Source organism: Lichenostomus cassidix, chromosome 5 (genome assembly GCF_008360975.1).
Source record: "Lichenostomus cassidix isolate B80296 chromosome 5, HeHo_3.0, whole genome shotgun sequence".
Taxonomy (NCBI): Eukaryota; Metazoa; Chordata; class Aves; order Passeriformes; family Meliphagidae; genus Lichenostomus; species Lichenostomus cassidix.
Window position 1 is genome coordinate 27,294,599 of NC_139486.1, and position 13,020 is coordinate 27,307,618.

At 39.9% G+C, this 13,020-nt stretch overlaps 2 protein-coding genes across 6 annotated transcripts in view; one reads left to right on the top strand and one right to left on the bottom strand.

The window, feature by feature from the left end:
- Window positions 1-862: 862 nt before the first annotated feature.
- Window positions 863-7,772, bottom strand: LOC146436221 (uncharacterized). 4 transcript variants are annotated; one of them, XR_014852577.1, is made up of 4 exons: window positions 7,132-7,772; window positions 3,894-4,004; window positions 3,215-3,307; window positions 863-2,893 (listed from the first exon to the last, which is right to left on the bottom strand). XR_014852577.1 is itself a non-coding variant. In XM_085061977.1 (2 exons), exons 1-2 carry the CDS (start codon window positions 7,770-7,772, stop codon window positions 3,998-4,000), a joined length of 648 nt encoding a protein of 215 aa, XP_084918103.1. In that variant the 3' UTR covers window positions 3,349-3,997. The 4 variants fall into 4 exon arrangements, 2 of the variants coding, with proteins under 2 accessions (XP_084918103.1, XP_084918102.1); XR_014852576.1 differs by having other exon boundaries at window positions 3,770-4,004; XM_085061977.1 differs by lacking the exons at window positions 863-2,893; window positions 3,215-3,307 and having other exon boundaries at window positions 3,349-4,004.
- A 180-nt stretch (window positions 7,773-7,952) lies between these two features.
- Window positions 7,953-13,020, top strand: part of PRKD1 (protein kinase D1) — a 120,377-nt gene continuing 115,309 nt past the window's right edge. For both annotated transcript variants that reach the window (XM_085061974.1, XM_085061975.1), the window contains exon 1: window positions 7,953-8,141. In XM_085061974.1, the coding sequence (XP_084918100.1) occupies window positions 7,953-8,141 (189 nt within the window). The remainder of the gene's footprint in view (window positions 8,142-13,020) is intronic.

Genomic DNA, 13,020 nt, shown 5'->3' on the forward strand with positions numbered 1-13,020 from the left:
TATATATATATATATATATATATATATATATATATATACACAAGAGATGAATACTCGCAAAACAGACCAGTTCTCTATTTTTGTTTTCTAGTTCTGAAGTTAGAATATTGTTGATAAGTTCTTGAAAAACGAGAAACAAATCTGCCTTATCAACCTCTAGAGAGAGATTCCAGAGACAAATATATTAACCTGTGTTTGCAAAACAGACACGTTGGTCTGATGCTTTCTTGTCAAACCTAATAACGTGTAGAACCAAATGTACAACTTTTAGAAAAGCTTCCCTTCATGTTTGGAAGATATCCACATATGAATTTGTCCACTTTCTTTGTGAAACTCCAAGGGGAAAAATGAAAAAAAGTCACTTATTTCTGTGTTTGATTTCCATGTGCAGGTTTTTTTTTTTAATCCCATTTTTTTTTCCCTAAAAAATCCTTTATTCTGGATGATATAAACCATGATCAAGATCAGATTAGTTATGCACTTTTTTTTCTTCTGTTTGTCTATCTATACTTCTAATTTCACATTGCTACATTCTTTTATATCCCTGAAAAACATTATTCTAAACTAGTTATTTTTAAGACCCTCTTCACATGCATCATCATGTCAAGATCCATTAAATTTAAGCATAATCAAACACAGTGAGAAATCTGTTTGAAATGTCTTTCTACTCTATCTTATGGTTTCCTTGTTTATATAACCCCGGGTGACAATGCCACAGCATTGTGTAGGACTTCATGTTGAGATGTTTGTCTATTACGACAGGGAACAGATATGCTTTTTTCTCCCTTTGATTAAGCCTAAATTATGGTTTAAATGAAAGGGCCTTTTATTACTTGAAGAAGGTCACCAACTAAGTCTTTTTTATGTGTAGATGTTTTTTTTTTGTGTTGGAGTAAGATACCAGAACAGAGGTTTTGTTTTCTGCGTGTATTTAGTTCTATGAGATTATCCTAAAAAAATTATGTGATGCAATTGGTGTAAGAGCGAACCTTCATTATTTACAAGGCTTGTATGGAACAATTTTGAGCATTCATACAGCACATAGTGTGTTTACCAGTCTTTTATTAGTTGAAAATTAAAATGAAATGAAAAGTTAATTTGAACTCCAAACTGAAAAGGTAAAGTTAACAAGGTAAAGTTAACATTGCATGGCAGTGACTATAAATGAAAGGAAAATATAGTTTTAGTTTTCTTAAGACAGAATCTGCTCAACTGTTAGGGTCAAATTTTTAAATCTGAACATTTTCAAGTAAGAAAAAAGAAATATAGTATTCCTTGCAATAAGTTTCTTTCCTGGGAATATTCTCTCTTTCCATTTTTACATTCCTCTCCTCTAAAAGTTCCTTGTGATCCCCTGCATCATTCCATTACTTCATCCTCTCTCCTCCTGTGTAAAATAGTAGGTTCCCCTGTAACGTTATTCTTAGCTCTGGCTTTTCAGTGTCATACAGTGAAACCAAAGCAGCAGCAGTAACCAACATCAATAAATATTAAAAGATCAATGATAATTTAGGTAAGAAATCTATTGATTCCCTGTTCCTATAGGCAGTTTATCTTAACTCATTAAATCATTACAAGTGAGGAAACTCACACTTAAGGATACAGGAGCAGTGTTTATCGACTGTCTTCTATCTTTGTCTCAACAATTCCACCTAAGTTTTACCTGGACCTGTGTGTGGTCTCAGTATTCACACAACAATCATTAAATAATTTAGGTTAACCACAGTTCAGTTTATTCAAATTATACTGTACAACAAATGTTGTTGTAAATACATAAATATCAAAAAATATCAAACCACATAAAAGTATATTAAAAGTACTCATAGTGGGCCTAATCAACCTGACAAGCTCAGTTAGAATATTTTAAAATATCAGAACAGAAAGTCAGTAATCACTTCAGAAATTTCTAGCAGTCAGATAAATTTCTAGCTCCGTTTTAAAACTGCATATAAACCTACATTCTTTCTGCACTGTCAACATTGCTTAGCTCACAAATAAGACTCTTATCCTTACTTTCTCTTGGCCAGTCTGCTTGTTCTCTACTTTGGCTCCATAAGCTTTGGACACGACTGTTGATGGATAGTTAACAGACTCTTTTCTTCAGGCTGTATCTGCTCACAGCAATATTGTGACAATGACACCATTCGTACAGGTCAAAATCATGCATCAATTACAACACATATATCTGATTCTATAGCAGCAGTGCTTTCATTCCCAGGACCTGGATTATTTTTTGAACTGATGAAGAATTTCAATGAAAATGTAAAGGAGGCCTGGACAGTACCCACAAAAATATTAAGTGTTAAGTAAAAGTATAATACCCTCTTGATGCGTAAAACAACAAAGTTTGTAAATTGGTTGTTTGTAGGAGTTAGTGAACAGTACTTCAAGAAATTTGGTATAATAATAATAAAAAATAACTAAAATACAGTATAACTGATTTGCAATAGTGTACATATTTTACTAATGGAATTATCAAGTAATGATTGTTTCAAGAAAAATACCAAAATGCAGCAACACATTAGCTGCTTATTGAAAATTATGCCCAGCTAAAAAGTGAAAATCATGCAATCATTTCTGAAGAGGAAATACATATTCTATACCACTAGAAAGTATATAGCTCTTGGACCCAGATCACAGATTTGTAAGACAGTACCATTCAGGACTCTTTAGTGAAATGGTGGTATGTAAGTGATAAAAAAAGTCTCCTGCATACAGAATTCACACCTTATTCAGAAATCACCTAAGAAGTAGCATTAATAAATTACTGAATTAAATGTGTTCTGTGTCTTCCTTTTGGCACAATGACTACCTCACTGCAGTATCCCCAGAATAGGAAACGTGTCTAAGGAGTCTTAAGCAGCAATGACCATCTTCCAGGCATACTGTACTCCTAAGAACAGAGAGCCAGTGAGGAAAATTTGTATAAATATGCACAAACAAATCCAAAATACATGTATCTGAATGCACCAGTTATTCTATCATCAAGCCATAACAAACATCCTCAAAGCATGCTTTATGAGAAACAGAGCCTGTCCCAGAATTTTTCAAGTATAGTGAGGTCAGTTTGGAGCACAGAGAATAAAGAAAACTGGAAAAGCCTCTTTCCTCTCAAAACGGAACACTTTTTGCTCAAAGACACAGGATATACAGATATTTGGCACAAAAATGCTTTATCCTGCAATATTTCAGATTCTATTTTAATATTATCTACCTTGTATGTCCATGATGTTTGCCTAGTAATAAGCTTCCATAGTCAGCAAACAGTTTTGCCAGCCTCAATCAGACTTCAACTTCCATTTCCAAGCTATAAAAAAAGATAAAAGAATCAGATTTTTTTTGGTGATTCATTTATAAAAATACCCCATTGGGTTCTATCAGTTTCTTAAACTTGAATTCTGAGTTTTTAAGCTTACTGTTTTTAAATACTTTGTCATAACTCTCTACACCATTTAGCAGAGTCATGAAGATAAATACTCCTTTCCTTTTAGAAATGCTGAAGCATTTTCAACAATTGGAAACAATCTTTTAAAAAAACAACAAAACCTAAACAACAAACAAAAATTTTGGGAGATTTACTGACAGTATTTACAACAACCATTTAGATCTTGAAATGTTATCATTTTCATTACAGACACAAGTAGTTTATTATTAAATCCCTAACCAGCTGTACAGCTAACATCTGCTTCTTCTCTCCAAATAAATACCCAGGAGCTTATCCATAAAACTATGTTGTCAGTACTTCAGATATCAGCTCCATTTTACTTACCAGTTCAGCCCTAACACCATACAAATCCCAGATCCAGTGGCATTTGCATTTCTAGCTCTAGTATCCTTTTACTTTCCATCGCAGTCTACACATTTCTTCCCAAATTTCATTCCATTGTATTTACCAGTTGTTTTTTTCTCTTTTTTCCTTTGTTAATTTGTTTTCAATGCTTTACTTTTGTTTCAGGAGAGAAATTACAGGAGCATGAAGTTCACTTTTAACATCATTTCAGCATCTGAAAACAGCAGAAAAAAAAGGTTTTCACTTTTGTAGACCTGTCTTTTAATAAAGCACATTTTGCTACTTAGCAAGAATGCAAATACCAGTCTGTATTCAACTGTAGAAACAGGATAAGTTCACATGTTCTTAACATAAACAGATTTGGCTGAGTGTTCAATAGTAAGATCTAAGTCTATATACACAATACGTAAGCCACTGTTAGACATGAAAGCTACTCGTAAAATTTGAGGTTTCTGCTCTAGCAAAGAGGTATGTGTGTAGATTGGATATGTGTAAGATGAGGGAAACAAAAATATTAGTGTCAGAATGCAAAACCCAGTATTGACCTGATTCAACAACAAAAACTCTTTGCCTACTTTAACATTTGATCTGTTCTCACATGTTGAAGACATAAATTTGCAAGGATAAAAAATTATTATCTTCAGCAGTGGCTTGGAAAATAACTCTTCCACAAGCTCCTGCTCTGTGTTGAACTTCTTATGGAGTCCAGCAGAGGTGCCCATATGAAAGTGACCAAAGGCACTAAGGATTTATGCCAAATCACTTTCTTCCTAGACAGATGATGCTTTCCTTCTGAGAAAAGATATATTTCCCACAAGGGAGAATGAGAAATTACTATCTTTGTGTCTTTGAATTCATGTGGTCTGTCTTTTCTGGATCCCATTAGGAACATAACAAACAGCTAAAGACAGGTGTCTTCCACTCTGACCCTGGGAAAAAGTTACCACAGTACTAAGCCCAAAAAGCTTGCAAGTAAACAGTCTAAATTTGTGAACATCAAAAAAGGTTACCTGTCACTTTCATGACTTATTCATTCTAATGGCTACTTGTTTACCCAGTTAAAATCTGAACTTTATTTTCAGTCTCACTTTCTATACAGTTTCCAGTGACTACTTCTTCTTACTCTTTATTTGCTTTTTTTCTATTATTTTCTCCCTGCCAAGATACACTATACTATTGAGCATATTGCCAAGCAACCTGTTTTTCAAAATACTGATCACAGAACAAGGTATGATATTCCATTATATGCCTTACAAAACTGGTAGTAAACATCTCATTGTAATAATCTGTGTTCTACTCTGTGTAAACATACAGGAACTAAACTTTAGGTTAACAACTTTAACTTAGAAACTACCACCATCTAGGTCAACGAAACTGATTTACAGAATATTCTGTATTGCTTAGGCATATTCTGTATTAGTCTTTGCTGGGTGTTTGGTTTTTTTGGTTTTTTTTTTAATTAATACATATGTGCCATAAAATTGCTTGTTGCTGAAAAGAAGAAACATAAATGGACAGTCATCTGTTCAAAAAGGGACCAGTTACATTACAGATAGAGGAAAGCAGAAAGGAATAAGCACTTCATGAAGGGGATGTTACTCACTCCCATTGAATAGAAGATAATTCCATCTATACAATGCAGAAAGCTGAAAGAATAGAAGGCAAGAGGTTCAGAAATGCACCAAAGTGGAGTGTCAAGTATACAATGCATGAGAACATACAAAGACCACTATTCATCCTTCATAGCATGGCAATGTAGAGCAATTAGTAGTAACATTACAGCCACTGTACCTTGAAGGCAACTTGGAGATGCTTTCATATCTGCTGACTGCCCTCTTCCTGTACATAGCCACATGCATAAACTGTGTAGCCATGTGTGGCAAACTCATTTTTTCCCCTAAAAGTTCAGTGTGGCAGTTCATGTGCTGCTGAATTAATCTGTACAGGTGCAGTGAAACCCTAACTTCCAGTAGTTTTCGCACCTGTGTATGTACGCATTAGCAACCGGGCATGCACACTGTATGAGGTCAGATACTTTTCCCTTCCCTGGGATCAGCACAACAATTCCCTGATCTGGAAGAATCATGAAATAGATGACATTTCAGTAAGTACAACAGGCCAGGTTGTACTCAGGATTACATCATGTGGTTCCACTGAATCCTTTTAAAATGGCATTTGTATATGACTGTCTGACGCAGCGCAGAAGAAATCCTGCCCTCATCTATTCCGATTACAAAGGTGTATTCAACAGAGCTGACACAGTAAACAAACAACTCAGCAACATACAACTTTTAAAAAATACTGTAACCTTTCCTTTTGAAGAAAAACTTGTGTCTGTACAGAGGATGTGGAGCTGCACGTAAGTCATGACATATGACCTCTATCACTCGATTTCACATACATGAGAAAACCAAGGACATGTAATTCTCAATATTGTTATTGCTACCTCTGCTCTGGTTATCTGATGAATTGCCTAAGAGCTGTGTCATGAATCAGTGGTTTAGGTTGCTTAAAGAATGGCCATCAAACACATCAGCAAAAGTAGGTTTAATATGAATTTGTAAAAGCATGGCTTAAAGTCTGATGACAAGGTTCACTCTATTACTATATGGATTAAACATACAAAGGAAAATTGAGGTAGAATTGAGCTAGAATGACTTACACAGAGAACAAAGACACAAAAGTGTAAGGGAGACTCTCCTGTTGAGTGCTATAGGTACTTTTATATCGTTTAGATATGAGCCATTGACCATGTCTGAGTCAAAGACTTGAGCTAGCCACACCTAAGCTCTCATCAGGAGCTCAGGATGGGAGTCCACTCTGAACCTCAGATTCAACAATGAAGGAGGACTGCAGGATCTTCTAGTATGCTTCTCCCACATTGACTCCTGCATAGAAAAGCTGGCTGGGCCACAGGATCATGGGAAGCTTGCAGTATTTCCTAGGTTGGAAATAAGCTGACAACAGTCAAATGGGTCCTACTAACATAGGATCAAAATGAAATGACGCTGCAGATGTAAATTTCGGTCAAAAAAAGAAGTTTGCAAGGGAACAGGTTGTAAACCAAACCAACAACTTTATTTTCAAATATACTTCTTGTAGTTATCCCTACAGGTGCCACATATACCTAGCTTAAGAGTTTTCCGTTGGTATTTAAAACATTTACAGCTCATATTTCCACTGCCTTTGCACATCTTCAAGAGGTTTTTTAGACAATGAGTTGCCCTGCAATCAGTGTCGCTTGTGCAAACAGATGGGGCTTGCATGGACCCCAAGAACTGGAAAGAGTAACTCATCCTGGTTTAAAGTGGCAGGGTGCTCCTCCTTAACACAGACCGTACCTGAAACTGGCAGCTGGTTTAGAGTAGAGCTGGGTGAGAGCTGTCCCCTGCTTCTTCCCGAAGCCGGCGGGGACTGCTGGAGGCGGCGGCAGGATGCCGACCGGAGCGGCCGGCCGAGGCCGGGCAGAAGCGCTGGAGCCAGACGGGAGCTCCAGCTCCCCTGGCACTGCTTTCTGTTCTCGGGGCAGCTGCCGCCCTGCCCGGGGGAGGCCACCCTGCTGCCTGCCAGCAAGGGAAATCCCCGACTCTCCTCCGGCTCTGCCTCCACCTGCCTCTTGAGCTACTGCCCAGCCGGGATCACGGGGAAAGAGGAGGCTCTCACCCCCGCCAGCACCGCAGCCCACTGACTGGGCCAGGTGGGGAGACCAGAGCCGGCTCAGCCAAGCTCCGCCGCGGGGAGCCAGCCGACCCCGCTGCGCTAAGTACTGCCCGGCCGCCTGGCAGGAGCGGCCGCCGTTTGGTGGCGGAGCGGCGCGGCGCGGCGCGGCCCAGCTGGGCGCGGGCCCGTCCCGGAGGAGGGCGCGGCCCGGCCCGCCCCCGCGCCGCGCACGGCGCCAACAGCCCGAGCGGCGGCACCACCTCGGCGGCGCTGGGCCGGGCTCCCCCCGCGCGTCTTTCTCACCGCCTTTTCCTGTCTGCATCCTCCCCGGTCCTCCCCTCTACCCCCCCGCCATTTTCACCCGGGAGGAGCTCGGCGGGACTTTCCTGAAACTTCGCGGGGAAACTCGCCCGGCGCCTCCGGGGCGGCCGCAAACTTTTCGCGGCGGCGCCCGACTCTGCCCCTCCGTCCCTGACTCCTCGGCTCCGGCGGCAAGTTTCCGATGAGCGCCCCTCCGCTGATCCGGCCGCCCAGCCCGCTGCCGCCGCCGGGGGCTGCTGCCGGCGGCGGCGTCGCCTTCCACCTCCAGATCGGGCTGAGCCGGGAGCCGGTGCTGCTGCTGCAGGACTCCTCGGGGGACTTCAGCCTCGCCCACGTCCGGGAAATGGCTTGCTCCATCGTAGACCAGAAGGTAAGAGGGCCCCAAAGCGAGCCCCCTCCCGCCACCCCGGACCCGCTGCCCGCGGGCGCTGTTGGCTGTGAACTTTCCTTTCTCGGCGGCTCTGCTCCGGGGATCACCGAAACCCATCCCAACTTCCCTGCCGCCGGCCCCACTTCCTTCCCCCGGCGCCCCGCTTGTCTCTCTGCCGTGCCCCGCACGACCCTGGTGCGGAGGAGGCTCCGTGCGGGATGCTCACATGCGAGCTTGACTTTTGTTTTGCTGGCGGGGGATATAAGTAGCTGTGCGAGCTAAAAGCCGTTATTAAAAACAAACTCTGGCCGGATCCATCCGCTGCTCTTTAATGCTGCGGAAGGGGGAGGCGCGGGGGGCAGAAAGCTGTCAGCTGTGATGGCAGCGCGGCGCCCCGGGGCAGTTCACGCTGTCCCGGCCTCTGCTGGGAAAGGAAAGTTTCCACTGAAAAAAAAAAAAAAAAAAAAAAAAAAAAGGCAAACAGTAACAAGGAAAAACCAACGCCGAGAGCCCAGCATTCAAAGCGGCGCGTTTCGCACGCCTTTCCTTGTGCCGGGAGCCCGGCAGAGCCGCCGGCCGGGGCTGGGCCCCGCAGCGCCCGCGGTCGCGCCCTGCCGCCGGACGGTGCCGGGCCCTGGGGGCGGGCGCTGCGCCGGGACACGGGCCAGGTGTCCGCCGGGCGGGATGGCGCTGGGGCCAGCTCCGGCAGCTGGCGGGTGGCCGCGGCGCGGGAGGGCACTGAGTCAGCCCTGGTGGGTCACTGGGCGGGAGAAGGGGAGCTCCGCTGCCCGCGGGGGTGGCACTCACCGCAGCCCCTCCGGAGCGGCACCAGCGGCCGGCGCAGTTCACTTCGCTAAAACTCGCGCAATACGCTGAAATGAACCGGGCTTCTTCCTAAGCCTCCGCTGCCTTTGCCTTTTCCGATTTCTCTGTTGTAGCAATCGTGTTGTATAATAAAGTTTTACTTTATACATGTTGGTGTGAAAGACCCACGTGAAAGTATTATAGTGATTGCAAACGAGAAAAGAGTCAACCTAAATATTCAGGATGGCTATAATGGAAAAAAAATTGTCTTCCTCTTCCCCCCTTGTTTTTACTGAGGTAAAATAATTTCAGGCAGGGATTTTTTTTGTGTTTAAAAGTTGATTGCTTTGCATTACATCTCTTTGTAGATCATCAATCTGAACTTCACTAAATAATGGAACTTCTTTTTTGTTGAAGAGCATCTGATGAAATGTTTTCAAAAAAGTGTAAAACATGCATCCTTATTTCTAAATTTTGCATTCTTCATGGTTTAAGAAATGGCTACCTGCTTTTTTAAAATTAATTTCTATAGAAATTTTTATAGTACTGTTTTGTTTCATGTTACTATATTTGTTTTCAAAGCTAGGCCAACACTTGTCACTTGGTCACATATACATCTGAAACAGCTTAAATACTTTTCATATTTCACCATTCAAAAGTTACTGTGCTAGCAATAATGGAAAAGCTAAGATCATTGTACTCATTGTTTCTATTTACTGTGCTTGAGTATTTTATTAATTTAATGGACTTACTATAAATGTGATTTTAAACCACATTTCCTAACAATGTACCATTGTGTAAAGAAAACTGAATTCGCTGGCCTGTGCTCAAACAGTCAAACTTACTTGAGCAAGTACTGACATAAAAATTTTGGACACTAATTTGTTGCAGTTTCTTAATTGCATAAAAGAGAGCATCATTTAGCTGCTTCTCTGCAGGGCACACTTGAATGAGGAACTTTCTTCTAGTCACAGTTTCTTGGAGCTGAAGTATCTGCTTTCCCAAGGCTGTTGAGAGGGAAGTGGCTCAAAGAAAGGGAAAACTGGAAGAAAAATAGGCTTTGGCTCGTTTGGTTTTGTTTTTTTTTTTTTTTCTTGTGAAGTTGTGGCCTCTGCCTCCTCCACCCTGCAGAGCAATTTGTATGTTAGTCTCCATTTTAAGCTTAAGGCTGAAAATATGTCTATATACATGATTTTACTAGCATGCATTGTTTCACTAAGCCTGATGGGATGATTTGCATATTCAAAGTTACTTGGCACACTGGCAGAGACTTAAAAAAAATTGTGATGTTTAGAACTGTTATGAGGTAACTATTTGTGTGTTGTAGGTTCATGATTTTATCTTTTCCTGAAATGATTTGAAATGTTGTTTACTCTTGATTTTATAAGAAAGATGTATTTGCTTATCACAATCAAACAGGAGACTATACTGTGAAGAGTATTATATTGAAATCTCACTGTATTTTTAAGTTTCTCTGGGTCTGTAGAGTAGTGGTCAACCAGCTAACAAATTTCTTCAAACTTTTTATTTGGTCTGGACTGTTGAAGCAGTAGAAAAGAAGGTGAAATTGTGGTTTTGTTTTTCTCTATGGTTGTCATCTTAGAGTCTAAAATCAACACTGTGTCTGTGGTGTGCCATTAAATATTTAGGCAGTCCTCTTGCACACAGCTTTACTTTAAGGATTGTTTTGATTTTTCTTCAGTATCAGAGTCAGATGGTGTGTTTATAGGGAGCCACTTCTGTGGTAACGTGGGCATACCTATTTTGAGATGATTATGATCCTTACTCTGCTCAGCTTTATACACCTGCTTAATTTGCTCCTGCTCAAAAATTACATGAAGTTGAAATAAACTTCTCAAAGCATGTGGAGTGTAGGTAGGCCTGAGTAGGATGTTAATATGGTGTGTGTGTGTGTATAGATGCATATATGTGTATATATGTATAGAACCTCCACGTTTCCATATCTTTATATGGTGGTTTTGTAGATAAATAATATACATGTGGGTTCACATATATGAAACTTAATGCTATGTATAATTTAGAAGTTTATATTTCCTCATTTACACTAGAGTATTTTAACTTTTGCACTTCAGATACTGTTTAGGTTTTTAATTTTGATAGTGTAATTATTGCTAATCTAATGTACATGATACGAAAAATGGAATGAGCAAAGTGTGGCTTTTCCTCTATTTTCCATGAGAGGCACTCTTTCAGAAATTTTATCCTGAGAGAGCTGTAAGGACACTTCCTTAACAAATCTAAAGATGAAATGGCACACACCAATTTCTGGCATAAATTCAAAGACATTTAAATATGTTAAGAACTGTTCTGAAGACAATGAAATTTGGTTCCTTTGAGTTTGTGTGTTTTATTTGTCTTGTTTAGAACCAGTGACATGAAAACCTTGAGACGTGTCAATGTGGGGCTATTTTTTCTTCAGTTAAAATGGAATTTTAGCATCTAAATGATGATGTAGTTGACAAGAAATGGGGATCAACTTTAAAACATGTGCCAGTATTTGACTTCTAAGCTGACTACTGACAAGAACAGTGGAAGGATATTGTAAAATATGATCTTTGTTTTCTGAAGACAAATAGTGTGAATTGTTGCCCTTTTTGAGTTAGCTGCACACAATAAAACCACTTCTCCAGGACAAAAGTGTAATTCAAAGCACATTTTAATTATATGGAATTACCATGTTGCCACAGATTTTTACACTGAAAAGACAAAGAAAGTAATCTTTATACAACTTCAAAATACAAATTTATGCAAGTTTAATCAAGGGGGAAATTAGTTATTACTTGTATTTTGTGTTTGTTGAAATTCTTTGTCGTTGTTATACCTCACGTATGATGAGTTGGGGTACTGTAGTGGCATTGCTAAGTTTTGAAAACTTTGAGTTCTCAAATAAATACATAATCCAATGTTATTTGACTTGAGAAAGTGTGTTTTGTGAAACAGCCCTTTGGTCAGCCCTTAAGATCCCATGCTGGCTAGGCCTTCAGGACCTGAAGGCTTAAAAGGTGTGAAGAATACAAAAATCATAAAACAATACAAGAAAATATTTGATCAGAAACAGAGGAAACAAGATTTGAGCTGCATAGGCTGTGTAGTTCAGAGCGATTTATAAAAGTGCTGTTGTAGATGGTTCAGTGATTTGAACAATTCTGAAATTTTACAGTAGGAAAAAAAAGTAATAGAAGTTTTGGGAAGGGGAAAGGACAAAAAGAAACATACTTGGTTCAAGTAGCATACTGCAACTGTAATACTGTGCCCTGATTCATCTTTATATAAAGTATCTGGTGTTAAATTAGGAGGATTGCTACAAATCAAATCAAGAGCCTTTTTCAGAGTATTCCTGAGAATTGAACCAAGCACATCTAGGAACATGTATGCATCCGCTTTTGCTTCTGGTTGTCATTATAAGGAAAGTCTAACTTATTCTTAAATAAATAAAAAAGGAAAATAAAAATGAACTCAGTTTTTTTTTCTTAGGCTGGACTCTCTAAACTTATGATCTGAGCAAAAAAAGAAAACCTTTTCCAAAGTTTGATGTGAGACTATATCTTTTTCTGCAATGGTTTCAAGCAGTCATGGAAAAAAAAATATGGCATTTGTTTATATGAATGATGGGGGTTTTGTTTGTTTGTGGGTGTTTTTTGTTTGGGTGGATTTTTTGTTTGGTTTTCCCCCCAAACCTACACATTCTCCTAAAATAAACAAGTGTCTGGTGGTAATGAAATCAATTCCTATAGAGTGGGATAGGGACTCATGGTAAATAGGGTACTATAGAGGTTTTTAGCATCAGAATAAACAGAGAAACTATGACAGGTTTTTACCATGCTGACCAAAAGTCATATACCTTCATTCAAACATACAAATGTAGACATTTCATGTATTCACAACACCGTTCTCCATAGTCACAGTCTTTATATGTTCTAGAAAAGTTATTACAGATGTGGTGTTTATCTGTGATCGTTAAATTCTCATGGTGTCTTTTACTGGTGTACACTGGTAACAAAATATCTTTTCTTTTCCCTTGAAGTCTTTCTCAGTACTGAATGCTTTCCTCTGC

Coding starts and splice junctions, on each gene's coding strand:
- LOC146436221 (XM_085061976.1), bottom strand. CDS start 7,772: ATGCAGACAGGAAAAGGCGGTGAGAAAGACGCGCGGGGGGAGCCCGGC. Junction 4,583..7,131: donor AAACCAGCTGCCAGTTTCAG/GTACGGTCTGTG, acceptor ATCTTTTCTCAG/AAGGAAAGCATCATCTGTCT.